The 26,923-nt window shown below is 52.3% G+C and overlaps 1 protein-coding gene across 2 annotated transcripts; it reads right to left on the reverse strand.

The window, feature by feature from the left end:
• Window positions 1-9,005: 9,005 nt before the first annotated feature.
• On the reverse strand, window positions 9,006-18,312 carry ATP5MC2 (ATP synthase membrane subunit c locus 2). 2 transcript variants are annotated; one of them, XM_054013121.1, is made up of 5 exons: window positions 18,237-18,312; window positions 15,894-15,959; window positions 13,210-13,287; window positions 11,801-11,991; window positions 9,006-9,280 (listed from the first exon to the last, which is right to left on the reverse strand). In XM_054013121.1, the coding sequence occupies exons 2-5, from the start codon at window positions 15,930-15,932 to the stop codon at window positions 9,166-9,168; spliced, it is 423 nt and encodes a 140-aa protein (XP_053869096.1). In that variant the 5' UTR covers window positions 15,933-15,959; window positions 18,237-18,312; the 3' UTR covers window positions 9,006-9,165. The 2 variants fall into 2 exon arrangements, with proteins under 2 accessions (XP_053869096.1, XP_053869097.1); XM_054013122.1 differs by lacking the exon at window positions 18,237-18,312 and adding an exon at window positions 16,205-16,274.
• Window positions 18,313-26,923: the final 8,611 nt, after the last annotated feature.

The following is a 26,923-nucleotide window of genomic DNA, read 5'->3' on the forward strand; positions in this document are numbered from 1 at the left end:
GATAAGTGTAGCGGTCAGTAGGTTTCCGGTATAGGGTGGTATTTATGTGACCATCGCTTATTAGCACAGTAGTGTCCAGGAAATGGACCGCTTGTGTGGATTTATCTAGGCTGAGGTTGATGGTGGGATGGAAATTATTGAAATCATGGTGGAATTCCTCAAGGGCTTCTTTTCCATGGGTTCAGATGATGAAGATGTCATCAATGTAGCGCAAGTAGAGTAGGGGCGTTAGGGGACGAGAGCTAAGGAAGCGTTGTTCTAAGTCAGCCATAAAAATGTTGGCATACTGTGGGGCCATGCGGGTACCCATAGCAGTGCTGCTGACTTGAAGGTATATATTGTCCCCAAATGTGGGTGAGGACAAGTCACAAAGTTCAGCCACCAGGTTAGCTGTGACATTATCGGGGATACTGTTCCTGATAGCTTGTAGTCCATCTTTGTGTGGAATATTGGTGTAGAGGGCTTCTACGTCCATAGTGGCCAGGATGGTGTTTTCTGGAAGCTCACCGATGGATTATGGTTTCCTCAGGAAGTCAGTGGTGTCTCGAAGATAGCTGGGAGTGCTGGCAGCGTAGGGCCTGAGGAGACAGTCCACATAACCAGACAAGCCTGATGTTAGGGTGCCAATGCCTGAGATGATGGGGGTGTCCAGGATTTCCAGGTTTATGGATCTTGGGTAGCAAATAGAATTCTATATGCATCCGAAGAAGTAGGCTGTAGCCCACAAAATCTTATGCTCTAATAAATTTGTTAGTCTCTAGGGTGCCACAAGTACTCCTGTTCTATTGTCATAGAATCACAGAGTTGAAGGTCAGAAGAGACCACACCAGATCACCACAGGCATCTAAACCCCACCCAGTTACTCCTGTGTAGAGCCCAAATAACCTGGATTAGACTGTTTTACAGCCCTCTGGAGACTGAACTGGTGTGTGACAGGCAGAGAATAAGAGGGAGGAAGGTGTACCAATGCCCTAGGCCCCTGCAAAGGTAGGGAATTGATTTGGTAAGATATACCCAGATGATCCCAGCAAGCACTCCATGCTCCAGGCCAGAAACCTCAACATCTTTGCCTCTCACATTAATTTAAGTTTGTGAGCAGACAAACTCCGATTCATGGAGTTACTCAAGACCCTTCCTTTGTTCCAAGCAGCTCTTCTGAAGGGTTATACAAATGAATGGATAACTGGGATCTGAGTGGAACTCTGTTTAGGACATGTCATTCCTCTGAGCAAATGCTTAAGGAGGATTTGTTCTAATTTATGAGAGGTCAGGAATTTTCCAACAAATATCAAAATTTTCTGAGGGAAAATTGTGTTTTTTTCCTCAAATGTTTTGATATTCTGTTTGGAAAAATCTAAACAAAATATTTCATTTTGGGTCAAGACAAATCAAAATATTTCAGTTTGTCAAACCAAATGAAAATGTTGTATTTTGAGTCTGTTCAACCATAATCTGTATATGCCTGAGCTGATGTTGGTACCTCCTGGGTGCTGTAGTTCGGATGCTTCATGCCACTATTCTTATGGCTGGACTACATCTCCCATGAAGCACTGTGACTCCCATAATGTACAGTGGCAGGTCAACCAGAGGGGAAACCATGGTGCATCATGAGAGATGTAGTCCAGCCAGAGAGCCCAGGCCATAGAGAGGGACCTGAACTACAGCTCCCAGGAGGCACTGCGGCAGTTGAGGCAGACGCGGATTAATATCAGACTGACTGCCTTTTCCCCTTCTCCCCCCCCCCCCCCCCCCAAACCACCACTTTGACATTTCCAAATCAAAAATTTTCATCACTTTCCGTTCTGCAAAAAGGTCAATATTTTGTCATTTTGTCCTGATTTGAAACAAAACCACATTTCAAAATACTAGAATTCCCTACAAAATAGTTTCCCCCAGCTCCTCTCTAATTGCAGTTGGAGATGGCCTGGAGGCTCAGGTTAGAGCCAGAGAAGTTTGCCATGCAAAGAAGGCCCCTTGTTACTCAGCAACGCTGCTCCCTGTGTGTCAGATGTGCTTAAATTACAGTCTGTTTGTTTATACAGCCTTTAATACCACAGCACTCGTTTCACTGACGAAACCAAGTGCTTAGCCCTGCAGAGCCAGTTCAGCTATGGGGCAGCAAGTTGGAGTCTTGTGGATCTATCAAATCTGGAAATTTTGTCCTGCTGCCCAGCACTACAATATCTGGGCACCTTCCACATAAAACCCTTAGCGACAGCAAAATCTGTAGTAGAACTACAGTTGAACATTTTGTAGACTGAACAGTTTTCAGTTGGGAAATTATTTGTATAGCGATAGTCCTTAGGAGTCTCTGGCCTGGACCAGGACCCCATTGGGTTAGGTGCAGTACAAACACAGAACAAAAGATGGCTCCTGCCCCACAGAGCTTCCAAATTTGAGTTTAAGTCAAGAGACAACAGATGGCTATGCAGTTCCATCAAATTTGACAAGTTTTACAGGAATGTGTCAATTTCAGTGACATTTTTCACTGGGGAAAAAGTCAAAACAATTTTAACTTTCTCAGTTAGTTTCAATAATGTTAAAGTTTCATTTTGATAAAGTAAAAATGTTTTCTTTCAACTTTATATTTTTGATTAATTTTGTTTCTACTTGTATCTTAAAATATTAATGTGAACATCTCTATATTTATTATCTACAATATATGGTTATTCAATCTTTTGCATTCTAATCGTTTTACATTATGGAAACGGAATGTTTAGATTCCGAATGGAAATGTTTTTGACTTTTCATTCTGATTTGGAAGGAAAACAAAGTCGGAGATGTTGGAATTCCCTGAGGGATTCCCCACAGCTCCATTCCCTAGGGGACATCATGGAGAGACTGATAACAGAGCTGACAGCCTGAGAGGGAATAAACATGGAACCCCATATGAGTCTATTTCTACAAGGCCTGTGAAGGCAGAATGATCCCTCAAGCAAATGGGAGGTCTGCAAAGAGACAGAGCCCAAATGTCACTTCTCAGACCTGCACCGAGAGAAATTTAAATTCCACTTAGCAATACAACAGTCAGGAAGGGGGAAAATGGCTCCAGCATGGAGCCATGAAATTGACATGAATGATAACCAAGAGCCTATGCAAGTAAGGCAGGGTCTACTCTACACGGATACTGCATCGTCCTAACTAAACCAACATAAGCCCTACTCCTCTCGTGGAGTAGTACACGGACATAATTAGGTCGACGTAAGCTGCCTTACATTGATCTACCTCTGAAGTGTAGACCAGGGGTTCTCAACTTTTTTCTCTCTGAGGTCCCCCACAACATGATATAAAAACTCCATGGCCCACCTGTGCCACAACAACTGGTTTTCTGCATATAAAAGCCAGGGTCGGCCGCAGGGCTAAGTTGTTCAGGCTTTGGGTTCAGCTCCAGGAGACAGGGCTCAGGGCCCTGGGCTTCAGCCCCATGCCTTGGGGCTTCGGCTTTCTGCCCTGGGCCCAGGAAGTCTAACGCTGGCCCTGTTTGGAGGACCCCCTGAAACCTGCTTGCAGCCCCCCAGGGGGCCCCAAATCCCTGGTTGAAAACCACCGGTATAGACCTGGGCTCAGACTTGGAAGACCTGGGTTCAGTTCCCTGCTCTGCTGAAGCCTTATGATAAATCCACTCTACAGATTAGAGAGTCTAGGCCCTTGGACAAGTCACTTGGTCTCTCTGGGCCTCAGCTCCCTCATCTGTAAAATGGGGATAATAGCACTACCCTACTTTACAGGGTATGTATGGGAGGAGGCAGGATATTGAAGAAGGTGAGGTGATTGGATACTATGGCAATGTTTCCCCATTAGACAAACACTTAAGAAGACCACACAACAAATTCTACACACATGATTTTTGTTGTTAAAAATATATACTTTCTGAACACCAGTGATTATTTTCAAACTTGGCTTATTCCTTAGGTCTCACCAAGATCTACAAAGTAAGCCATGGTGGAACAAAATTTAGTCAGGCCTTTTGAACTTTTGCAAGGACATTTCTGATCGGAACACAAGAGGAAGAGGATTTTCCTGTCTTGTTCTCTTTTTCACATGCAGAAAGAACTCCAATCTTGCTCAAACTTAAAAAAACCCAACAATCACAGCTGGGCTAAGCCCAAGCCTGGAAACATTTATCCCCAAAGGAATCTGGTTCAGAAAGTTATAAAGTAACTGGGGCAAGGGAGGGCGTGATAATGGAAGTTTAATCTCAATTTGTGTGTGCTGCCCCCACCTGCTGTAAGAGATTCCCGCTGCTAGTGGCAGGGTCTGTCAGGCCCTCAGCTTGTATTTTGTCTGTGTGATACACCTCTCTCTAATCCATGGAGTATATTTATACCAAGCTGATGGCTCCCCTCCAGGGACTTACCAGCACTAATTGTCTTTTTTCCAGGACTTGGCCCTTCTGGGCCCTGTTGATGAAAGAAGTACTTGCTCAGCCTTTACGTCAGTGCAGCACAGATACAAGCTACTTAGCATTTGCTAAGTCATTTAACACCCCTTGCCTGAGGTTTTATCAACCACTGGGCTGGCTTGCTTCAGTATCGAGGGTGGGTTTCCAAAACACAGGCCAAGCTGTCATAAACACCCAGGCAGCCTGGTTCCCTAGCAACATCAACACCAGGTTTTCAGGACCAGCTGTGGGGTTTACAACAGCAGGAGGTGGTCCCTGAGGCTCTGATTGCAGGCGGGGTGTGTGTCAGAGGTAGCTTATCTCTGTTCACTTCTGCTGTAGAAAGCTATAGGGTAGGGATAGGGTCCAGAGTGACCCAGACAAATTAGAGAATTGGGCCAAAAGAAATCTGATGAGGTTCAGCAAGGACAAGTGCAGAGTCCTGCACTTAGGAAGGAAGAATCCCGTGCATTGCTACAGGCTGGAGACCAACTGGCTAAGCAGCAGTTCTGCAGAAAAGGACCTGGGGATTACAGTGGACGAGAAGCTAGATATGAGTCAGCAGTGTGCCCTTGTTGCCAAGAAGGCCAATGGCATATTGGGCTGTATTAGTAGGAGCATAGCCAGCAGATTGAGGGAAGTGATTATTCCCCTCTATTCGGCACTGGTAAGGCCACACCTGGAGTACTGCGTCCAGTTTTGGTCCCCCCACTACTGAAGGAAAGGACGAATTGGAGAGAGAGTCCAGCAGAGGGCAACGAAAATGATTAGAGGGCTGGGGCACATGACTTAGAAGGAGAGGCTGAGGGAACAGGGATTGTTTAGTCTGCAGAAGAGAAGAGTGAGGGGGGATTTGATAGCAGCCTTCAACTACCTGAAGGGGGGTTCCAAAGAGGATGGAGCTTGGCTGTTCTCAGTGGTGGCAGATGACAGAACAAGAAGCAATAGTCTCAAGTTGCAGTGGGGGAGGTCTAGGTTGGATATTAGGAAACACTATTTCACTAGGAGGGTGGTGAAGCACTGGAATGAGTTACCTAGGAAGGTGGTGGAATCTCTATCCTTAGAGGTTTTTAAGGCCCAGCTTGACAAAGCCCTGGCTGGGATGACTTAGTTGGGATTGGTCCTGAGTTGAGCAGAGGATTGGACTAGATGACCTCCTGAGGTCTCTTACAATCCTAATATCTATGATTCTGTGTTGAGGCAGGGATGAGTAGGGAGGATGGTCCAAGGGTATTGGGCTGGGACTGAGGACACCTGGCTTCTGTTCCCTATGCCCAGTGTGATCTTGGGTAAGTCACTTAAACTACCCTGTGCCTCAGTTCCCCATCTGTACAATAGAGCTAATTCTTTGCTATCTCACAGTGTAGGTGGTGAGGATAAACCCATTGATCAGATACCACAGCAGTGAGGGCTGTGTAAGTACCTACATAAAAATCAGGTAGGTAGATGTAACATGAGTCAGTAGCAGGGAGGAGAAATGGGTTTAGAGTGCTGCAGGCATGACCAATTCTAAAATCCTGCCATGTACATGCCCCACAGCCTTCAAGAGGAGTCACATGTACTTGCCTGTGTGTCACAGGCCCTGGACTATTAACAGTGATTCACAAGTGGTTCCTGGTCAAGGCCACCTCTGAGTTACTTGTATTACTGTAGTGCCTAAGCACCCCCAATCCTGGACCAGGACCCCTCTGTGCTAAGCAGCGTACAATCAGAATTGAAAGACAGACAGCTCCTTGCCTACACTAGCTGTGAAGTTTCCAGTGGCTGTTGAATGTGTCATGCCAAGCCAAGGTGGCCACAGCTTTGTTGCAAGGGCCATTTCCCTTTGAGCTGCCGGTGCTCCGAGCAGAGTGAGGTCAAAATGCAGCTGTCCTTCCTCTCCAACTTCAGCACTTACAGGTGCAAATGAACACAATACTGACACCTAAATGGCATGCCCAGAGCAGCCTTCAAAGCATCAGCCACTGGCAAAGACAAGACAGAGGGATGATGAAAGATGCCTGCTTAGCACAGCGAGGGCCTGGGCTCCCCATCCTCACTAGGTGCATCCGAGGCAGTAGCAGGCTTCTGAGCCCAGTCAATGTGCCTCAAGCCTGTATTGGGGGTGCACTGCGGTGGGGGCTCTGTGAGGGACAGACAGGCTCTGTGGTCCATTCAAGTCACACTGATCCCCTCAGGAAGGGAGCCGGTGATTAGGGCAGCTTGTGTGACAGAGGCATTCATGTACTGACTGAGACCATGTCCTGCACAGACTCATTATACAGAGGGCACCAGCCTGCTGCCAGGGGGAAGGCGGAGACACAGGCCCACAAGGCAGGAGAGCTGGCTTCTACTCCCTGCTATACCACACTCCCTTGGAGACCTTAGGGCACATCTCTTTGGCTCTTTGGCTCACTCTCCCCATTACAGTGCAAGTGTAGCACATTATCTGCCACAGGGGAGGCTGAGATGCTTCCCAGGCAGGGTTCTAAGTACAAGGTGTCATTAGCAGCTAGCGCAGGATTGGCCCTACATAACTAATTCACCAACTACTGACTCAGTTCTGGTTCTAGGGAGGTAGGCCCCTACCTTTGAGGGCTGGCAAATCCTCTTGCTTCCAACTTGTCTCCCTCCCACGCTGCTGGCTGAAGACTGACCAGCGCAGACTGCACAAGGCAGCCACGAAGGAATGTGCAGCTAGGCCGGTTCCAGCTGGAATGGTCTCAGCTGCTGCCAACCACCCTGAAACTATTTGGACTGCTGAACCCAGAGCCTGGATTTGCCCAGCAAACACTCCTTGGGAAGCTGCCCTTACCATTTATAACCTAAGCGAGCCTGGACAGAGGCAAGACTCTCCCAGCTCCACCGCTAGCTCCCCTGACTCATTCTCCCTGAGCAGAGCAATAGCTGTATGACGGCAGGCAGCAGTCAGGCATAGCTCCCCACACAGGGCCCAGGAAAGGCTAGTGTCACTGCCTCCTTTTGCTGTCTGACATCACCCCAGATCATCTCTTACCTGCTTCATTGCAGCCCCTACAGCGGGAACAGCCTCCTATAGATACTCCTTCGCTGGGGGTTTTGGAATGATCTCTTCCCGCTGGTTGCTTTGTCATAGCAAGACAAGCTCTTCAGAGACAGAAAACCTGCGTGTGTGCGTGCGTGTGTTTGGAAAGCACCAAGTTTGGGGCCAGGTTCATCCCTGCTGGCTGAGCTCTGCCTGATGCCCAGTCTTTGGCTATGTCTACACTACACAGCTTTTAGTGCCATGGCTGTGCCACCACAGCCGTGCTGCTAAATGTCACGCAGTGTAGCCGCTGTTTGTCAGCTCTTCCGCTGACAAAAAACCTCTACCCCCAACGAGTGGCGTTTGACAGCGCTCTGCCGACAACGCGCTGCACTTCTTGTGGAAAACTTGTGTCTTTCGGGGGAGGGGTGTTAACACCTCTGAAAGACAAAAGCTTTGTCATTCAATTGCCAGCGTAGACATAGCCTTAAGCACTCCAGTGCCCCAGGGTGGACTATCACAGCATAGCCAATGAGGCATGCCAGCACCCTCTGGCTAGGCATTTTGAAGACACTCTCTCTACGGCTAACTTGATTTAAGCTTTGAGTATCCTCAAGGCTATGGCACTGGGCTTCTGCTGTCATATAGTCCCTGTGGCCATGCAGATGGATTCCATTTCAGTTCATAGCAGAGGGGCCGCTTCCTTGAAGCAGGTTAAGAGGAAGAGTTGCCTTCCCCCAACATTTAGGTGCTGTGAAGACCCCAGAGACGGGGGAGCCTCATAACAGGTCACAGAACTTAGCCCAGGGAGTTCTGCGTATGGTGGAACTAGAGCACAGGCCTCTAGCACCTGAGTTGGAGCAACTGCAATTCCTAGCACCGCTGCTTTGTATTAGATTCTTGCCAGGGATTGTTTAGGCAAAGGCCTCTCTGCACCCTTCCCTAGACTGAGGTATTTCACTAGGTTTCCACAGACTGGCACCTATTGGCATCAGGAGGATGGACAGATGCAGAGCAGCATCATCCTTGCCCCGCCACTCTCACTGTGGACCCTTTCTTATCCACTGTGATGTCAGAGGCAGAGAAAACCCAGCTTGGCTTTCAGAGCCCAAGTGTTGTGAGAGGCCAGAGTCTGGGAATGCCCTCCCTTCCCTAATGGGCACGGCCTAATAAGAACAATGAACAACTTTAATCTTGGTTTATGCGGATTGTTCTGGACTGCGGGGGTGGGAGGAGGTGCCTGGGACTGAAGGGATTGCTGTGCCATTATAGGAGAGTCAGCCTGAAGAAAGACTAGAGCTGGAATTTGGCCAGGACACGAGGATTAGCCACCCAGACTAGTGGGAAAGCAGCCTGGGAACTTGACCACAGATGGTCAGAACCTCAGATGTTACTTCCTGAAGCTCACCAGCACCCACCACCACTCTGAGAGGAGAACATGCCCCCTATTGAGTCACCCATCCCAAGTCCTGCAGCACCTAAAAGCTCCCACAGGCCCAAGGCCTCGCCCTCCTTATCTTACCAAGGTCTACCCAGAGCACAGCCCTAGGCAGCATGGCTGCAGGTACAAGTATCATCAGCTAGCCGGTGGGTGCACACACACTGGCTCCCTGTATGCCAAGAACACACCAAGAACCTGCATTCTGTAGATCAATACAGTATTTATTCACCTTCCCTCAGTCAGGGCCAGGCCAGGCCGATTTGGTTAGGAGGTGGGGATACCCCCACCTGCATTAGGACATTCACAGCCGCTCACGATAGACTAGACACAGGAGGAACACACGGCAGGGAGCTGGCTCCATCACATGGCGAAGAGGATGAGGAAAGCCACCATCAGGCAGAAGAGCCCCATGGCCTCGGAGAGTGCAAAGCCCAGGATGGCGTAGGAGAACAGCTGCTGTTTCAGGGAAGGGTTTCTATGAGGGGAGGAAGAAAGCACCAGTCAGTGAAGCACGTGGGAGCATCCCCCATGCTGCCGGGCTGGGCACAGCAGCCCAAGAGTCAGATACACCAATGTGCATTGCCAGCTCCTAATGGCCCATGAGGTTCTTTACTCTTTATCAACCCCCTCTGGCTGATCCCCAGGACAGTCTCTGAAGGGAGCCAGGCACAGCTCCTCTTGGCCAGAGGGAGAAACCACTACAATGCAGAGTCATGGAGAGGTGGGGAAAGTCCCAGATCTCCCATGCCATAGAACTGTCTGGGAGCATTCAGGCTAGTGCAGTGCCAGCCTCTCCCACCAGGGGGCACTGTAGTGATTGCTGGCTGCAGAGGAGTTCCCAGATTCACTCCAGAGGGGTCTTTACATTCAAGAGTCCCAAATTCATGCATCTGACAGGCGTATGATGGTCTGAAAGAGGCCTGATTTGGTGCCTACACCTGTCCCCTGCTCTCTCAGTGCTGGGCAACAGCATTGGGATTAGCACGTAGAGCTGACAAAAGTCCCAGTGTTATGGGTTTAGGGCAGTGGTTCCCAAACTTTAACAACCTGTGAACCCCTTTCACTAAAATGTCAAGTCTCGCAAACCCCCTCCTAAAAATGAATATTTCCATGGATTTTCTCCTTTACCTGCGTATAAATTATAAAAGCAGTGATCTTGGAAATATAAAATTTGTTTTTATGACATGCTTATTACACACTATTTACTATTAATTATTATTATTTATCATTACAGTATTTTTATTACATTATAAAAACAACAACACTCTTCCAAGATCTCACTTTCGTAGCTTGTATCACTTTGAATAAGCCTGTTATAAGACAAGGCTCCTATGTTTCATCAAGGAGTATCAGATGTAAAACAGCATGAAGGTATTTAAGAAGCCAATTCAAAGAGTTCCTCCTACACAAGCATTCAGGTCTTGAGCAGTCCAGGCAAACAACTTGTTCTTCATAATAATTTTAAAACAATACTAGCTGCCTATTTAATTTTAAAAACAGCAAAAAATATCCACCTCCCTTTCCATTTCTAATAAGGAGTCTTGAAGTTGAAATCTCCTCAGTGTGATAGATATGCTTACTTTGATCTGCTTAGCTCTTGGAAGTCCAGGGGCTCTGGGCTGCTGGCCCCGTGCTGCCCAGGGTCCCTAGGGACAGCTCTGTCTGCCATTAGGGAATTTTTTCCCCCGAGAACCCCCTGTAACATTTCATGAACCCCCAGGGGTTCACGAACCCCAGTTTGGGAAACACTGGTTTAGGGTAACAGGGTAAGAAACCAAAACCCACCCTGATCACTAGAGAGAGCCCCACGGCAGGAGGAAGTGGGGAAAATCCCACTTCGTTTCAGAGGCATCAACAGGCTCTTTGGGACAGCCCATGTTGCTAGGAGAGGATGTGAACTCAGCACCAGGCTGACAGCTCTGGAGACTCCACAGTAGAGGCACAGCAGGGGACAGTGCCAGGGCAAGCTTCCCCACTCTCCCCTACAGCATGCCCCACCCTGCCCAACGATGACCCCTCTAGTGGAAGTTTGGCCTCCACGGCCCACTCAAAAGCATCCGCTAGAACTGGCTGGGAGGGGGGGGCATGCTCACCCATAAAGGATGGAACTGAAACCCACCAGATTCATTTGACCCACAGATGGTGGCAGATTTCAGGCTGGATCTGAATCCGTGCCCTAGACAGGAAGGGCTTGATACCCAGTAAGAGTCCTCAGTTGTCCTGTTCCTACCCCAAATCTCCTGTTTATACAAAGGAATGGTCAGAGCGATTTAGAAATGCTCCTCACGGAGGGTTTACGGTCCCTTCCACTGACCGGGCCAAGAGCATTGTCCAGGACTGAGAGCAAAGCCCCAGAGGACTGTAACAGACTCGGCCCAGTATCCGGGTTCAGAGGAATCAATCACTATTCTTTTTGAAGAGGGCTACCACATAAGGAGCTGCCACCTTAATAGGTGGAGGCTGCACAGGAAAGCTTAAAGAATCCAAGTCCCACATGGATGCACAGGAAGAGCAGGAGACCGAGTTCACTCTTAACAGCCTTTCTGATGGGTCTTGCTTTCACTTGCAGCCCCGCTCCGAGGCTCGTGCTGGGAAGTCCTAGCCAGATGTAGTCAATTATTTGTCACGGTCCAAATTGCTTGGTCAAGGTATAACCAAGGTCCAGACTCCAGAGAAAATAATAAAAAAAAAATCAATAGTGATAATAAGTAAATAAAAAGATTTTGGAGTGCGTTCAAAAGCATCTGGCGGTCCAGATTTGGCCCGTGGTCCACTTGATACCAGGGCTTTGGAGCAGAGCCTGGAGCTGGAGCCCGGAGCAGCTCCAGAGCAGTGGAGCTGCAGGTTTTTGCCTGCAGCTGGAGCGGAGCCGGAGCACAGCTCTAAAGCCCTGCTTGATACCCCTATCCCAGGCCCTGCCTGCACCAGCTGTAACCAAGCCAGGGGACAGGGTTAAAGCAGGGGAAGAGCTAACCGATACAGGCTCATTCCTTACCTGGCATAGCCAATAATGAGGCTGCCGAATACGGTTCCAATGCCAGCACCAGAGCCAGCTACCCCAACGGTGGCAGCACCAGCACCGATGAACTTCGCCGCGGTGTCAATGTCCCGGGAGATGGCGCTGGTGTGGACCTCCCGGCGCACAGCTTGGAGGAGAGCATTCTGGGGTGCTGGGGTGGAGCCGAGCTAGGATGAGTTGAAGGGATGACAGTGAGATTCAGCTGGAGATAGAGCTCTACAAGTGTTTTTTGCCCACTCTCTACCAGGGCATGGCCATGGAAACATCTACACTGAGCGGACTAAGGACCACAAGAATCCAAGTTTCCCACATGGCTTGGAGAATTGAATTCATGGGCCTCTAGAGGGGTGAGGTTGTGAGTTAGGCTAAAGAGAGGGGCACAATTAGTGCAGTGAACCACAGAACTGGGAGCCACTTAAATTCAGCTCTCACAGACCCCTTGTAACCTCAGACAAATTGCTTCACTTTGGTGCCTCAGTTTCCCCATATGGAGGGGCAATTCTGATCTCCCTGGGGTTTTAGTAAGAGAAGGCCCTGTGCCTTGCTAGGCCTGGAAATGAATGCCTTAAAACTATTGTCAAGCTGGATTTCCAGCAGTATAAAGCACTGGCCTAGAAGCATTCCTGAGATATTGGGCTTACAGCAGTCTAGTGCTCCTGCTGCACCCCCCCACCCCCGTCATTTCTATAGTGCCTTTCACTCGAAGGATCCCAAAGTGCTTTATACATTTTAATTCTAATACATGATCCTTCTGTGAAGTTCTTCACCCACCACTGAACTGCAGCCATGGCTGGGGTGGAATTTGGCAGCTGTTTCGCCGTGTAGAATACTTCTGGTCAGGAAGTGACTTCTCAGTTGAGCCCACATGAGGAATTTGTGGATGCAGACTAATTACAAGTTGAGAGCTGGCTGGGACTCCAGGGCTAACCTCCTTGCATGTGCCAGAGGATTTTTAAATGACCACAAGTGGTCCTGATCTCACCAGTCTGAAATACAGCTTGTAGCAGCACAGCGCCCTCTAGTCCCATGCTGGGGGATCGGTTCAGAGTTGACTCGTAAGGAAGAGCACCTCCTACTGAATCACCAATCCCTTTCCACAGGGAGAGCTTGCAGCACTGTTAACATGCTTTCTTCTGTTGCCCAGATTTTCCTTTTGCTTTATGATTCTCTCCTTAGAGATTAAGCCCAGAAGCCTGAGAGAACAAGCCAGCCCAGTTGAGCCTCATCACCCACCAGGGATCCCCACCCCCCCCAGCTTTGCTCTAGTCAAAGACTGCTATGGAGTGGAATATTTGCTCTGCATGCCCCCTGCTGGGCCCAATCGTTAAGTCAATTCAAGCTCTGAGGATCCTCTCCACTTTCATGGTCCAAGCTCAGCATTTTACCTCATCTGTCCTGGCCTCAGGCCTGCTCAGCAGGGAGGCAGAGACTGGTCTGCACAGCAGCCTCGAGCTGTTCCTCACCTGCAGACAGACAAAGTAATCATTCAGACAGAGCCACTCTGCCCAGAGAGGCAGTGCAATGCAATCCCTACCAGATACCCAGTGCCAGCTTCCTGCAATAATCTGTCAGATCAGTTATGCTGAGACTGGAAAGGAACTGGAGCAGTATTTCCCCCACCTTGCAGCTCTGCAGGGGGCCGCAGCATTTACATAGCGCCCAAAGTGTGCCAGGCTCTCCCCCACTTGTTAGCTGGGGCTGGCCCAATGCAGAGTGACTGAATTATTTTCAGGGACACCAGAGCAGCTGTCGCTTCAAAAGTCAAGATGGGATGTCTTCTTCAGTATATCTGCATGAAAGTCCCTTTGGTGGCCGGGTGAACGGCCTGATCCTGGAAGGGGCTGAGTACCTTCAGAAGTCAGGCCATGAATGCCCTGCAGCAGTTCTCTGGGTCAAATCCAGCTCTGGCATAAATGGAAGCAACTGCCATAGACTCCATGGCTGAATGTGGCACTCCATGTCTCTGCCGTGGGGGCAGAGGAAAGGTAGCACTTTCCCCGAGGGCAGCAGGAATCCACACACTTGGTAGCAACAATGGCATCGTGTTGCCACTTCCTGTTTTAATACGTTCCAAACCAAACTTATTCTCAAGCAGGACTTAATTTGTAATGAAAGAGTTGCCAGAGCTCACGCAATTTTTTTACTTTCATAACTGATGTGGCAAGCCCAGAGGTGCTGGGGCTATGAACTGCCATGCCCAGAGTTGCCGGGGCTCAGCCCTGGCACAAACAAAGCACTGTCCTCAAGCCTCTCTGTGTTCCCACAGCACAGTCCATGCAAAGGCAACACAAAGGATGAAGGTTACCAAATGCTGCCTCCTCATGGACCAGTATGGCCCAGGACAGTCCATCAAGGAAGGTAATCCTGATCACTCTTGCCCATGGAACTGGCGGAAGAACTAGTTACTGGCTAGTAACCATTACCTGGAAACCAGCCACAGTCAATGTGAATTTATGCCCTACTGGAACCCCAACACAAAACTAACCCAGAAGGGAGGAGAGGGGAACTGAACCGGGAGACACAGGAACAGTAACTTACCCTGGGGCAGACATGCACCATCCAAGAGCCAACCCTCTCTCACTGAGACCTCGTCTAAAGTACAGGGAAAAGTTGATCTAAGCTACGCAATTTGAATTACGTGAATAGCGTAACTCAAGTCAACGTAGCTTAGATCTACTTACCGCGGGGTCCACACTACGCAACGTCCTCCCATTGACTCCCCTTACTCTTCTCGATCCAGTGGAGTACAGGAGTTGACAGGAGAACGATCTGCAGTCGATTTAGCAGGGCTTCACTAGACCCGCTAAATCGACCACCAATGCATTGATCGCCACAGGTGAATCCCCTGTTAAGTGCAGACAAGCCCTGAGACTCCACATACTTAGATGGTAAATGGAGAGTGCCTCCCGTTTACCACGGGATCACCTTATTGCTGGCACTTGCCACTCCAGGCCAGGCTAGCACAGAGTTAGCAGGAAGCACCTCCAGTTAATCAGTGTTTCCCTCCCCACCTATGAACTGATGAAACAGGAGGCAGGGGCGGCTGTATTTGTTGTAGCCATCTGGACTGAACTCAGCAGATCAGAGCAGGGATTCACTTAGTGTCAGGTGACTGAAGCCAGGGTGAAACATGTAGCTAAGCAGGGTCCATCTACAGTAGGGCACTGTGGTAGGGGAGCAGGTCCCCACAACATAGCTCTGCGGGTCAGTGTAGACAACAGTGTCTGAGATGTGCCACAGCCTTGGGTGGAGCAGAGCTCGAGGCATGGTTAGGGATCCCTTGACACTACAGGATCTCTGAAGCATCTTGTGGGAATAACCAAGTCCTGACATGCGGGCCCTGAGGGCAGGCAGACTGGCACCAGGGCAGGGTTACTGAAAGCCAGCAGCCAGTTACAAGTCTAGTGGCTTGGCAGCCCCAACGTTGCAGCAGGCAGCTTAGCTCAGAAGGAAGTTTTATTACACCTCCAGAGACAGGAAACGCCACCCAGCTAATTAGTAGCAAATAGGAAAAGGTTACAATGATCTGGCCTGTTGAGGGCAAGTTACCTCTAAACTAGGGTGCCGAGGGATTCATTGGTAACTGGCTAAGAGGCCCATCCATTTTGGATAAGATGTAGACAGCAGCTACCCTCATCTTTGATACTGAAGTGTGGTCTGTGGCGACTACAATTCCCAGCATGCACAGCATCAGTAATACCCACAGTCCTCACCTCCATATTGAAAATGAGGCTGGCCATGCAGCATATGGGCCATGCTTTAGCTACCCTTACTTTAAGGGGATACAGACTGACGTGAAATCCACTTTTTTTCCCAACGCACTCCCCTAAAGGCAGAATGTCCTAGGAGAACAAGACTGGGAGTCAGGGCTCCTGAGTTCTATTCCTAGCTTTGCTGCTCACTTCATGGGAGACTGCAGGCACCTGCCTCTCATTTCCCTGTCTAGACAATGGAGATAGCACTTAGCTAATCTTCACAGCCCCCTGCCACATAGGTAATATGTTGAAAAAGTATTGCAGAAATGCCTAGTATTAGAATGGATTAAAAAATGGGATTTTCCGCTACTCACTAGGGCAGGAGCCGAGACGAATTTTGCACAGGCATACATGTTCAGGGACAGCAGGGGGTCACAAAACTGGAAGAGAAACCAAACCACCACCACATTAGGAATCCACATTGCCCCACAATTTTGATTATTCACTGCAATAGAAACATGCTGCAAAGCGGGGGTGTGGGACTCCCAATGAATGTGCCAAAAGTTCAAAACAGTATTACCAAGGTGATAATATTGATCATGACAGATAACTGGGATCATCACAAAGAGGTGACAACAGCTGGGAGACGGGGGTATGATAATTTACTGCACAATATCAGACGCACCAGAAAAGTTCAATGCTAATCCCATGGGTACCCACAAGGGGTTGAACAGTGCAGGCCATTGATGAAGACCCTGGAATGGAAGCAGAGCACAAAATCCTCAAGTATTTAGACTGTAAGATCCTTTGGACAGGGATCAGCTGTTCTCTGTTTGTATAGTGCCTAGCACAATGGTGTCCTGGTCCATGACTGAGGCTGTTAAGAGCTACCACAAAACAAATAAGATAGGCAGCTCAGCTACCAGAGACCAATACCCACAGCTTGACTGAGCTTTAAAACACAGGCACCATACTGGAATGGAGAGTCAGATACGATGGGAAAAACCCATCAGGGTCCTGTGTGATCTGGTAGGTGACTGGGACTCAGGACATCTGGGTTCTACTTCCCACTGCTGCTCACTCAATCATAGGGAAATCACTCTGTCTCAGTTTTCCCATATGGGGATCTAATTTACCTACTCTGTGTAGAGTGCAAAACTCAAGTCATTTGCTTTTGTAAAGCGCTTTGGAGTTTCTTAGGAGACAACAAAGCATCTTCATGTCCCATCCCCTGATCCAGAACCATCCTCGGGTTCTGGGACTCCTTCCAAGCCCACAGTAGCAGAGCCCCCTTCATCCAGGGCTTGTGTGGCTGAGCCAAACCATTCTCCAGGAGCACTTGCATTAAGTTTCCCTCAGGCTTCTAATGCTCAGGGTCAAATAAGTTAGAGATGGGAATGGCCCATTAACTCCTGCACAAATGGTCAGTGACTCTCAGATCCCCAAGGTCATTTTCAATGTGCATTAATACTCTGCATGTCCCAAGCACTTTTCATCCAAGGATCCTCAAGCTTGTGATCGGCATTAGGGAGAAGCAGAGTGGTCTAGTGGGTAGTGCACTAGACTGGGCGCCCAGAGACCAGAGTTCTACTCCCAGCCTGGCTACTGATTGGATAAGCAACTTTGGGCAAGTCACTGCCCCTCTCATCCTGTGTGTTTAGACTGTAAGCTTTTCAGAGCAGGGGCTGTGTCTTCAGCACCCAGGACAACTGGGCCCTGGTCTTGGCTGGGACCTCTACTGTAATAAAAATGGCCTTGTGGGCCCCCTGCAATATAGGTCAGTATTACCTCCAGTCTACAGACAGAGACCAGACCCCTCTGGCAGATAGGAGGCTGAATAATTAAAAACAAATGGACAGAGGTTTGTCACTGACTTCTCAGCCATGGCTTCCCCTCTTGGGCACATGCAGCTCCCTGTTGCCCTAGCACAGTACTCCCTCCACTAGGAGCTCTGTGCTGGGGAAGGGGAGTTATTGCCGACTGAGATTTAGTCATCATTGGGGGGCCCCTTGTTTTCAGGCACCTTTTGGCTAAAGAGACTGCAGGCTCCAGCCGGGTCTGTAAGGAGGCCGAGGTGCTGACAGCAGCCAAGACACCCAACAGATAAATGTAAGGCCACCCATTAGGCAACAAGCCACCAGGAGGCAGAGGCAGGGGAGAACAGGAGCCCTGGGGGTGAAGAGGGCTGAAGGATCCCAGACCTAGCCCAACATACAGCCACCTAGTACCCCTCCTCCCAGCCAGGCAGCCACCTCCCTCCCCCACAGCCCAACCCCCCCTCGCCCCAGTGAAACAGGGATCCCAGCTCCCCAGCCCCTTCCCCCACACCCCTCCCCTGCCACTTTCAACCCCAGCCCCTCCCCACACTCCCCAGTCCCTTCCCCCCCACCCCTACCTTCGCCCCCCTCCCCTGCCACTTTCAACCCCAGCCCCTCCCCACACCCCCCAGTCCCTTCCCCCACCCCTACCTTCGCCCCCCTCCCCTGCCACTTTCAACCCCAGCCCCTCCCCACACCCCCCAGTCCCTTCCCCCACCCCTACCTTCGCCCCCCTCCCCTGCCACTTTCAACCCCAGCCCCTCCCCACACCCCCCAGTCCCTTCCCCTGCCACTTTCAACTCCAGCCGTCACCCCCAGCCCCCCCTCGCTCCCAGCACCAGAGGCCCCCCCCGCGTCAGGCCGCCCCGCTTAGGTCGAGGACGCCGGGGGCCTCCTTACCCGGTGCTCGAGGAGGAAGGGCAAAGAGAAAAGGGTCTCTGCGCATGCGCGGGACCACAACGCGGCCCAGAGAGTGACGTCCGTGGCAGGCCGGAACTCCGCGGCGCACGAGGGGTATTAGAGGGAGCGGGTAGCGCCCAGAGCGTCCGCCCGGCAGGAAGGTCCCAGGAACAGCTAGTGCTGTGTGCCACAGCGCCACCTGCTGACCGGGAGGCGGTACGATAGGAGGGCGACGCGCCAGCTGCAGGCCATGGAGCGGTACTACAGAGGGGTGAGCGCAGCGTCACCTGTTGGCCGAGGCTCAGTAGCACGGGGTGCAGCGCCCCCTACTGACCTGGGGGGATACTGCAGGTGAGTGCAGTATCCCCTACAGACCCAAGGTAGTACTGCAGGTCGATGCAGAGCCTCCTACTGGTCCAGAGGCAATACTGCAGGTGGTTGCAGCACCACTTACTCACCTGGGTTGATACTGCAGGAGGGCAGAGGGCATGGTGCCAATTGCTGGGCCAGGGCAGTACTGCCAAGGCTGATGCTGCAGCACTACCCTGTGGCCCAGGGATGGTACTGTGTGGGGAAGTACATCTGCTGGATCAGGCACCATCTGCATAATGCCATTTGCCCAACAACAGCAGAGCTAACGCTTGGGAAGCAGTGCCCAGGTAGGGGGTATTTTCCTCTGGGGATTCCATACAATACCGTCCTCATGACGAAACCTGGTGCATCCAAAGGGAAAAGAAAAACCAGAGTAAAAAAAGTAAAATCACCCTCCAGAATTTGAGTCCAAGATAAAGTGCTCCCAGCAGGGCAGGGTTATGCGTGTCCATGCAGAAAGGGCTGAGCACATCAGGGGAACAGAGATACCCCTCCTTGTGCCCCCCTTCCAGGCCTGCTGCTTGGGTTGAGGTGGCATCTTTATAGAGACAAGGTGGGTGAAGTAATACAAGCTTTCGAGCTACACACCCTACATAAATGGAGTCTTTATGGCAGAAACCTCCATTATCTGTAACCGACCATCCCTGCATGTGCTCCAGTTCTCCCCCTAGTGCTCTGAACTGCATACTGCAAACTCCATTCACTGACGTCAAAACCTGGGGTGTATGTGTTAAAGTTAGGCCCCTAAATTCCTATTTAGGCCCCTAAATGAGAGTGGCCACAGCTTTCACTGATTCCTGTAAATCAAGCCACTAATTTGCAAGTACTAGTGAAAATTCAGGGGCCAGAGTCAATGTCACTGCAGATAGAGGCTGGTCTTGCATCTGAGAGGCTTGGTAAGGACCCTGGCCCAGTTTGCATTCCTGAGTCTTATGGTGGCTAGATCCCTCTTGAAATCCAACCTTCTTTCTCCTGTTATGATTAGCAAGAACAGTGGCTATCTGCTGTTCTAGGCTATAACTGCTAGTGGCAGTGTGGTCTGGGTGGCTAGGGCCCTGTGGTGGGAGTTGGGACCTTTGGGTTCTGTTCCTGACTCTCTCCCTGAGTTGCTGGCTGAGTCACTGCCCCATCCTGTGCCTCAGTTTCCTCTTCCACCCTTTGTCTGCCCCGTAAGGTCTTTGGTAGAGGGATTGTGTCTGTGCACCACCTAGCCCAATGGGGCTCAGTCTCAGCTGGGACCTCAAAATTCTACCACAATACAGATAATAATTGCTGCTAATAAAAGTTCCCCAGCACCTTGTGTTTGTCCCTAGTATTTAAATACTGCACAGAGGCACATTTGTGAAACCAAAGGCCAACTGAAGTGGTTCCTGACTCTGGCTCGTTGAAAATCCCTGTGGAAATCAGTGCTTTTACAGATGGCCTGTTTTTCTGATGGAGGAAGGGGCCTGAACGGGTTTTGCCCAAAGTGAGTGTGGAGGTAGCTGCTTGACTTCAACCAGCAATTCAGCTCTCAGCCTCTCTGGAAGACCCTGTGGCAACAAGACAGCCTGTGAGTTTATGATGTTGTGAGAGGCTGGAATTAGGGCCCTGGGGAAGGGAAGACGCTGCTGAGAGTGTGGAACAGCCTTTAGCTTTATTAGCAGCCTGTTTAACTCTGATGCCTAAAGAGCATTCGGGGAAAGAGGGTCTTTGCTAAAATTTCACACACACCCCCACTCCCACCCCTTCAACTAAAGTTGGGGCTCGCTAATCACCAGGGAGCACCTAAATCCACGGGGATTTCCCCAGGGATACTGCGGTTTTGGGAAAGTAGCTTCCGTTTCAGCAACCATGAAACAGACAAACCAAAACCAAGAAAGGTTGTTACAGCCATTTTGCCCAGCTCCAGGGTTAAGGGGTTTAGATACCTTCTGGGTCTCTAGCCACCAGAGGGAGGCACATTCTCTCTCTCTCTCTCTCTCTCTCTCTCTCACACACACACACACAAAGCGCCGAGAGCCCCCCGGGGCTGAATGATCTGCCTGCTCCTGCCCAGCCACACTGTGTTGGGGGGAAGCTGCCCCTGCTTGGGATGCAGGACTCCAGTCTCCAGGCCCACCAAGCTGGCCCCCTTCTCCACCACCAGGTGGGCTCCCTGCCACCCCCGCCCCCAGCTGTCTGCAGGCCTCAAGGGCAGCCCTGCCTGGGACATCTCGTGCGGTGGCTATGGCAGGCTCTGCTTGGGGACTGCCTGGCTGGACCATGGCTGCCTCAGACTGGCTGAGAGCAGTTCCCATCAGCTCCACCAGGGGGCACCCTTTCATCTTCCCAGGCTGGGGTGCTGCACAGAGACCCCCAGTCAGGGTGACCAGATGTCCCGGTTTTATAGGGACAGTCCCGATTTTTGGGTCTTTTTCTTATATAGGCTCCTATTACCCCCCACCCCCATCCTGATTTTTCACACTTGCTGTCTAGTCACCCTACCCCCAGTTGAGTGGGGAGGGGAAATGTGTGTATCTGCGTCCCCTTGAGAACAATGGAGAATTCCCCCCCCCCCTCCGCACCCCATTGGGAACCATGGGAGCTGCTGGATGCGGAGCACTTGGGAAGCTCTGTCCTTGGCGACAGGCCAGAGGACACATGGTAGGGTGACCAGACAGCAAGTGTGAAAAATCGGGACGGGGTCGGGGGTAATAGGTGCCTAATTAAGAAAATCCCCAAATATCAGGACTATCCCTATAAAATCGGGACATCTGGTCACCCTAACACATGGGGAGTTGGGGGCAGAGATGGTGATGGAAACCAGGTGTCCTGTGCCCCAGTCCAGTCTCTTTACTACAAGCCCTCCCTCTCTCTCTTTATAGTTGCCATTTCCATCCCCCACCTCCCAGCCAGGGTGGGGGTGGGGCAGCCAGAAATCCAAGCCGCACCCACATGCCCACGAAGCTGATTCCCTGCCCCTGCATCTCCCCATCAGCTGCCAGGGCACCTGCTCTAGCCATTAACCCAGCAGGTGTGGCCCGATGGGCACCTTGTGGGGCAGAGTAGGGTGGCATGAGGCCTAATCAGAAGCGGGTGAAACCCCCCTCCCCCTCACTGCCCACGGTGCCCCACCTCCCCTCAAACACTTGCCCCAGCCCCCTCTCCTCAAGCAGATGCTCCAGTGGGATCTCCCTGCCCCCACCCTGATGCTCGTGAGCATAGGGTACACGGGTGGGGAGATCAGACTCTCCCTATCCAGTCCCAACATAGGACAAACCCACGACAGGTTGGCGGGCCTTGGCCGGTGAATTATGGGCCACCGCCAGCAGTGGCTGGCCCTGCCTGTACCTAGACTCCTACAGGCAGGGGAGGTGGGAGCAGGAGGGGGACATGGCCCCCGGGACAACAAGAGGCAGGAATAGAAAAAAGCAAGAGCAAAAATGCGAAGCCCCCATAAAGCAGGGCTGGGCTGTAAATCAGGGGGACTGGCAGCTCTCACTGGGGTTGTTTGTCCTGCCTGCTTCGGCCCCGGTGCTCTGCGGGAGCCAGTCCGGGGAGCGGGGCTGGGGATCCTGCAGAAATCCTATATTTAATCGGATTTGGGAGAAGGGGCCGATAAATCAAGGGGGCAGCTTTACGGTCTCGGAGGAAACAAACCTCTCCAGTAGGCACACCCAGGTGGGCGATAAAACCTCTCCTCCAGGCCCTGGGAGCAATTTCCCGGGACCCGAAGCAGCGGCATTGCAGGAATGTAATTTAGCACAGAGCCGATCCTGAGTTTAATTATCACTGCGGTGGAATTTCAATGCGGCCGATTCATCTTGCGACCCGCAGGAGAGGGATTTATATCGAATGTTATTTCATACCAATCCCGAATCTGCATTTTTATGTCGCTGCCTCCCTCCTGCACCGCGGCGAATCGGGAGGAAGGAGGCCGGGGGGGTAAGGCGGCTCCGCTGCAGGGAAGTAGTGTGTGTGTGTGTGGGGGGGGGGATCAGGCCCCTTTCTGTCTGCCATCAGGATGCCACAATTCCTGGGCAAACTCAGCTTTGCCGCTGGTTCCGTTAGCTCAAGTTGAGGGGGGGCATGGATCTATAGGGCCAGCTTAGTGTGAAGGAAGCAATGCACAACAGGGGCTGGGCCCTGGGTGTGATGGGTCTGATTGCCCTATAGCCCTTTCACGCTAGCTTGGGTCAGGCCAAGGGGCCATCGGCAGGTGTCTGCTCCTGCCCCCCTTGGAGATGCCTCGTGGTGTAGGGCGCGCCCCTGGGTGGGTCTCGGGTGGGGTGAGTGGGACAGGACAGGAGGGGGCATGGCCAGGGCAGAGCTATGCTGTGGCTATTCTGTGGCCCAGAGGAGTCATTGCAACAAGGGTACAAGCTGGTGATACCCCCGTATGTTATACCCTGCATGGGGGGCTGAATTGCCCCCAGCTGCCTCCCCTTGGCTCCTGCCCCAGTGCAGGGATGAATCGGGCTCAGCGTTGGGATCGGGACCCTAACTGCCTCCACAGAAGCCTGTGTGACTTCCCAAGCACCACGCACCATGTGTGCCAGCCCAGGCCAGCAGGAGTGGGGCAGTGCACTCTTCCAAATGGTGACCTCTGTGTGGGGTCCCGCAGGTAGGGATGGGGTCAAGCAGGCAGGGGCAGGGTTACATGGGCAGGGACGGGGTCATGCAGGTGGGGGCGGGGTCAGGCAGGTACTCGAAGTCTTGGTGGAAACTGGGGCTTGGCTCTGGGGAGGTGTTCAGCTGGGGCATTGGGGCCAGGGGCCAGGGGGTGAGGGGCTGGCAATAGGACACAGAACCTTTGACCTCAAGGGTGCTGGCCCAGATCACTGATAGGTGGCTGATGCAGGGTAGGATGCGGGGGTAGGTGTGGGGGACGGGATCCAGTTTCCCTATACCCGTCAGCTACCCCTAGAAGAGGAATGTTGATGGCTCCCCCGAGACCTGCCCCCACCCCTCCATCTATGGTAGGGCCCACATCAGCCAGCCCCTCCCCTGAGCCCGTTGGACCCCCAGTGATCAGACCACAGCTGTCTGGCCCTTCCTAACACCTGCCGCCCCCACCAGTCAATCATTTGCCACCCAGTGCCTGCCTCTGGGGGTCCTGTGCTGATGGGACCAGTAGCGGGCGGCAAAGAGTTTTCCCATGAGCCTTTCCCCACCACCCTGCAAGCTGTTAACCCTTCTTGTGCCGGGGGCTCTCCAGTCCCAGCCCATACACCACCATACTGTGGCTCACTGCCAACTGCCCCCCCCCACTTCTCCCTGTTGTTACAGTATTGCCCAGGGATCAGGCCTTTGAGGGCTGGAGGCTGCTTTGGGGGGCCAGAGTCCTTTCCCACAAAAGAGCAGGAGAGGCATGTGGAAAATGGGATTCTCCGCCCAGTCCTGCCCCAGACGCCCCGGGTGACCCTGTGCCAATCGCTGAGTCTCCCTGGGCTCTGGGCACAGGCTGGGAGGGAAGGAGCGCTGTGGGCGGTGGTAGTTTTGAGGCCCGCCAGCGTGGGAGTAACACACACAACATTTCAACACTCACACACACATACCCTGCCAGTCCCGTGGCTCTCCAGAGGCTGGGGCTGGAAGCCAGATTCAATATCAAGTTGTCTTTGCTTAGCCCGAGGTTTCAGAGTGATGTAACTGACACTCCTGCTCCTTGCGCCAGGAGGAAGCTGTTAACTCATCTTTAATGTAGAGGGAGGAGGCCCAAGATGCGGCTAAAACATGTCAGCCCTGGCGGGGTCGAACTCCACGGGATCATTGGTTCCTAGAAGGTGAAGGGAAGGGACGGGGCTGGGTTTTATCAGGGGCTGGGAGCACTGGTGCTTAGAGGTGGGAATGGAGCCCCCAGGGATCAAGTCAAGAAAAATAATCCTTTAATCTATTGACTGATCAGCTGATCAATATATACATCTCTATCTATCGACTGCAGACCCTTCCCCCCACCGCCATCTTGCAGCCTCCCACAGCACAGATGAGAGGACAGGAGCCTCCCATGAGCTAGCCCCATTGCAATTAGCTCCAGTCCAGGTGCTGAGTGTAGGGGGCAGCTGGGATCCCAGGCTGGCGCAGCCGTCCCTGGCGACGCATCAGGGAGAAGCTCTGCTACTAGTTACAGTGTGTTCGTTGCTTGTGAGTGATGGGGTTCACCCTAACGATCGCTCCTAATTAGCCTCAGTAGATAAACAATCGCTGCTCCCCGCCCTGGGTGGGATCTCTGGCAAAGGAGGAGAAGTGAACCGCAGAGGTCGAGGAGGGAGATGGAAGGTCACCACGACCAACCGACAGGCGCTACCTGTAGCCTGAGAGGAGGGGGAGGGAGTGCTGTGGGGTGGCTAGAGCGGGGGGGAAGGCTGGGAATCAGGACTCCTGGGTTCTATCCCTGGCTCCCAGAGGGGAATAGGATCTAGTGGTTAGAGCAGGGGTCATTGGGAGGGTCAGGTCTCCTAAGTCCTATTCCTAGCTCTGTGTGCAACTTTGGTCGAAGTCACGTCCCCCCTCTGTGCCTCAGTTTCCCCCTCTGCCCAGTGAGGATTGTTGCTCTTGGGCAAAGTGCACATGTGGGGCTGGGAGCAGTTAGTTAAGGAGCATAAGGCAAACAGCCCATCACTGAATAGTGTACACGGCCCAGCCGCCACCTGCCAGTCGGACGAGGGTGTTGGCATGGGAGGAGCCAGCTCTGGGAGCCAAACAGGGCACAGCTCACATGGGAAAGGAATAAGCGCATGGGCAGAGGGAGAGCATATGGCTCAGCCAATCCAGCTGGGCCCAGGTTTCCTGCGCCAAGCGACCAGAATGACCCTCAGATATTGGGGTGGGACATAGCCCCCCCGCAGCTGGCAGGGATGATGCTGGCAGGGACGGTGAGGGCTGGGAGCAGCCTAGATGTGCTGTCATCTTGGGCGATTTGCCACAACAGCTGGGAGGGGATTTAATGCATTTCTGGGGGCTTTGGTGAATTGGTGCCGGCCAGAGCTGAGATCCTGCTTATCAGGAGAGCATGGACATGCTGTGCAAGCTCCTTCCATCCTGCCCCGGAGCACTGGGGACCCCTTATGAGCTTGGGGAGCAGCTCCGACCTGTGGCCTCCTCAATACTTGGGCTAATGAGTGGCACAGAGGCTGTGTGGTGGGGCTGGATCCTGGGGCATGGTGCTCATGTCCCCCTTTAGTGGTGACAGGTTGCTGAGTCTGCTACCGACAGGCCTAAGGGCATGTGGGTGTTTAGCTCATGCAGGAGATGCTCATGCTTGGAGCTCCAGAGGTTCCTCCCTTGACCCCTGCTTGCTATGACCTACCCATGAGACAAATCCAGGGCGTTTGCCCTGCTGCGGCTTGAGCAGGCGGGCTGCTCCCTGCAGCAGCTGTTCCTTTGTGTTGCTGCCAGCCTGGGCTGGAGCGGAGCTGTTACCTGGTGACCGGTGCTTCAGCCAGCCAGCGATGAGAGCGGCCTCAGCTGGGGGCGCGGAGGTGGGCGGGTGGGTAATTCTCTATTATTCCTAATGTGTGGGGGGGTCTCCATTGCCCTCACGGGGAGGGAGTTGCTATGAGCTCAACGCTTCTGAACAGCTGGCCCAAACATTCCAGGTCCACGCACGGGGGGCGTGTGCCCAGCTTCATGTGTGTAGGACCTACAGTAAGATGTTTTTGTTTTCGTTTTCCATTAACCAGAATCAGAGAGAGGTTTGGGGCCTGGGGCGGGGGGGAGAGGAAGAAGGATATTGGGAGATGGGGTGGGGGGAGATTGGTCAGGCCAGGCTGAGACTTGTGGAGGCAACAGACACTTGGTTAAGGCCCTATCCTGTGAGGCGTTGAGCACCTGCCGCTCCCGTTGGCGTCAGTGGGAGTTGAGGGCACTTGGTGCCTGGCCGAATCAGGGTCCTGCTGCTGCTCAAAGTGGTGGGGCGAGCAGAGGGGAGATGATGGAGTTGCCTGGAGCTTCCCCACAGTTCTGCTGATACCCCACAATCCTGACCCACAGCCCCCCCACAATCCCAGCCCTGGGCTCCCCCTGCACAGCTCTGCTGATACCCCACAATCCTGACCCTGAGCAGGCCGGGGGACAATTGTCCCAGGGCCCTGTGATGGGGGGGGGGGGCAGCTGTAACAGCTGTGTAAATAAAGTGAAATGGGGGGGGGCAGTGAATGTGATGTACGGGGGGGGGGGGGGCAGATTTCTCTTGACGGGCCTGGCAGCAGGGCAACAGAGGTGGAAATGTGGTGGAGCTTGGGGGGTGTTTATGGGCGGGTGTGGGGAGCGGTGCAGGGTGGGCCCTAGGTGTACAGAAGCCTGTCACCACGGCGACCTGATCCATGTGGGATGTGGGGACCCCGTCTCCATGC

This window comes from Malaclemys terrapin, chromosome 23 (genome assembly GCF_027887155.1).
Source record: "Malaclemys terrapin pileata isolate rMalTer1 chromosome 23, rMalTer1.hap1, whole genome shotgun sequence".
Lineage (NCBI taxonomy): Eukaryota > Metazoa > Chordata > Testudines > Emydidae > Malaclemys > Malaclemys terrapin.

What these genes read in the sequence shown, in the direction of transcription:
- ATP5MC2 (XM_054013121.1), bottom strand. Translation starts at nt 15,932, where the DNA reads ATGTATGCCTGTGCAAAATTCGTCTCGGCTCCTGCCCTA. An exon ending in CTGAGGCCAGGACAGATGAG is followed by an intron (nt 11,992 to 13,209) that starts GTAAAATGCTGA and finishes AACTCATCCTAG; the next exon opens with CTCGGCTCCACCCCAGCACC. An exon ending in CTCATTATTGGCTATGCCAG is followed by an intron (nt 9,281 to 11,800) that starts GTAAGGAATGAG and finishes CTCCCCTCATAG; the next exon opens with AAACCCTTCCCTGAAACAGC.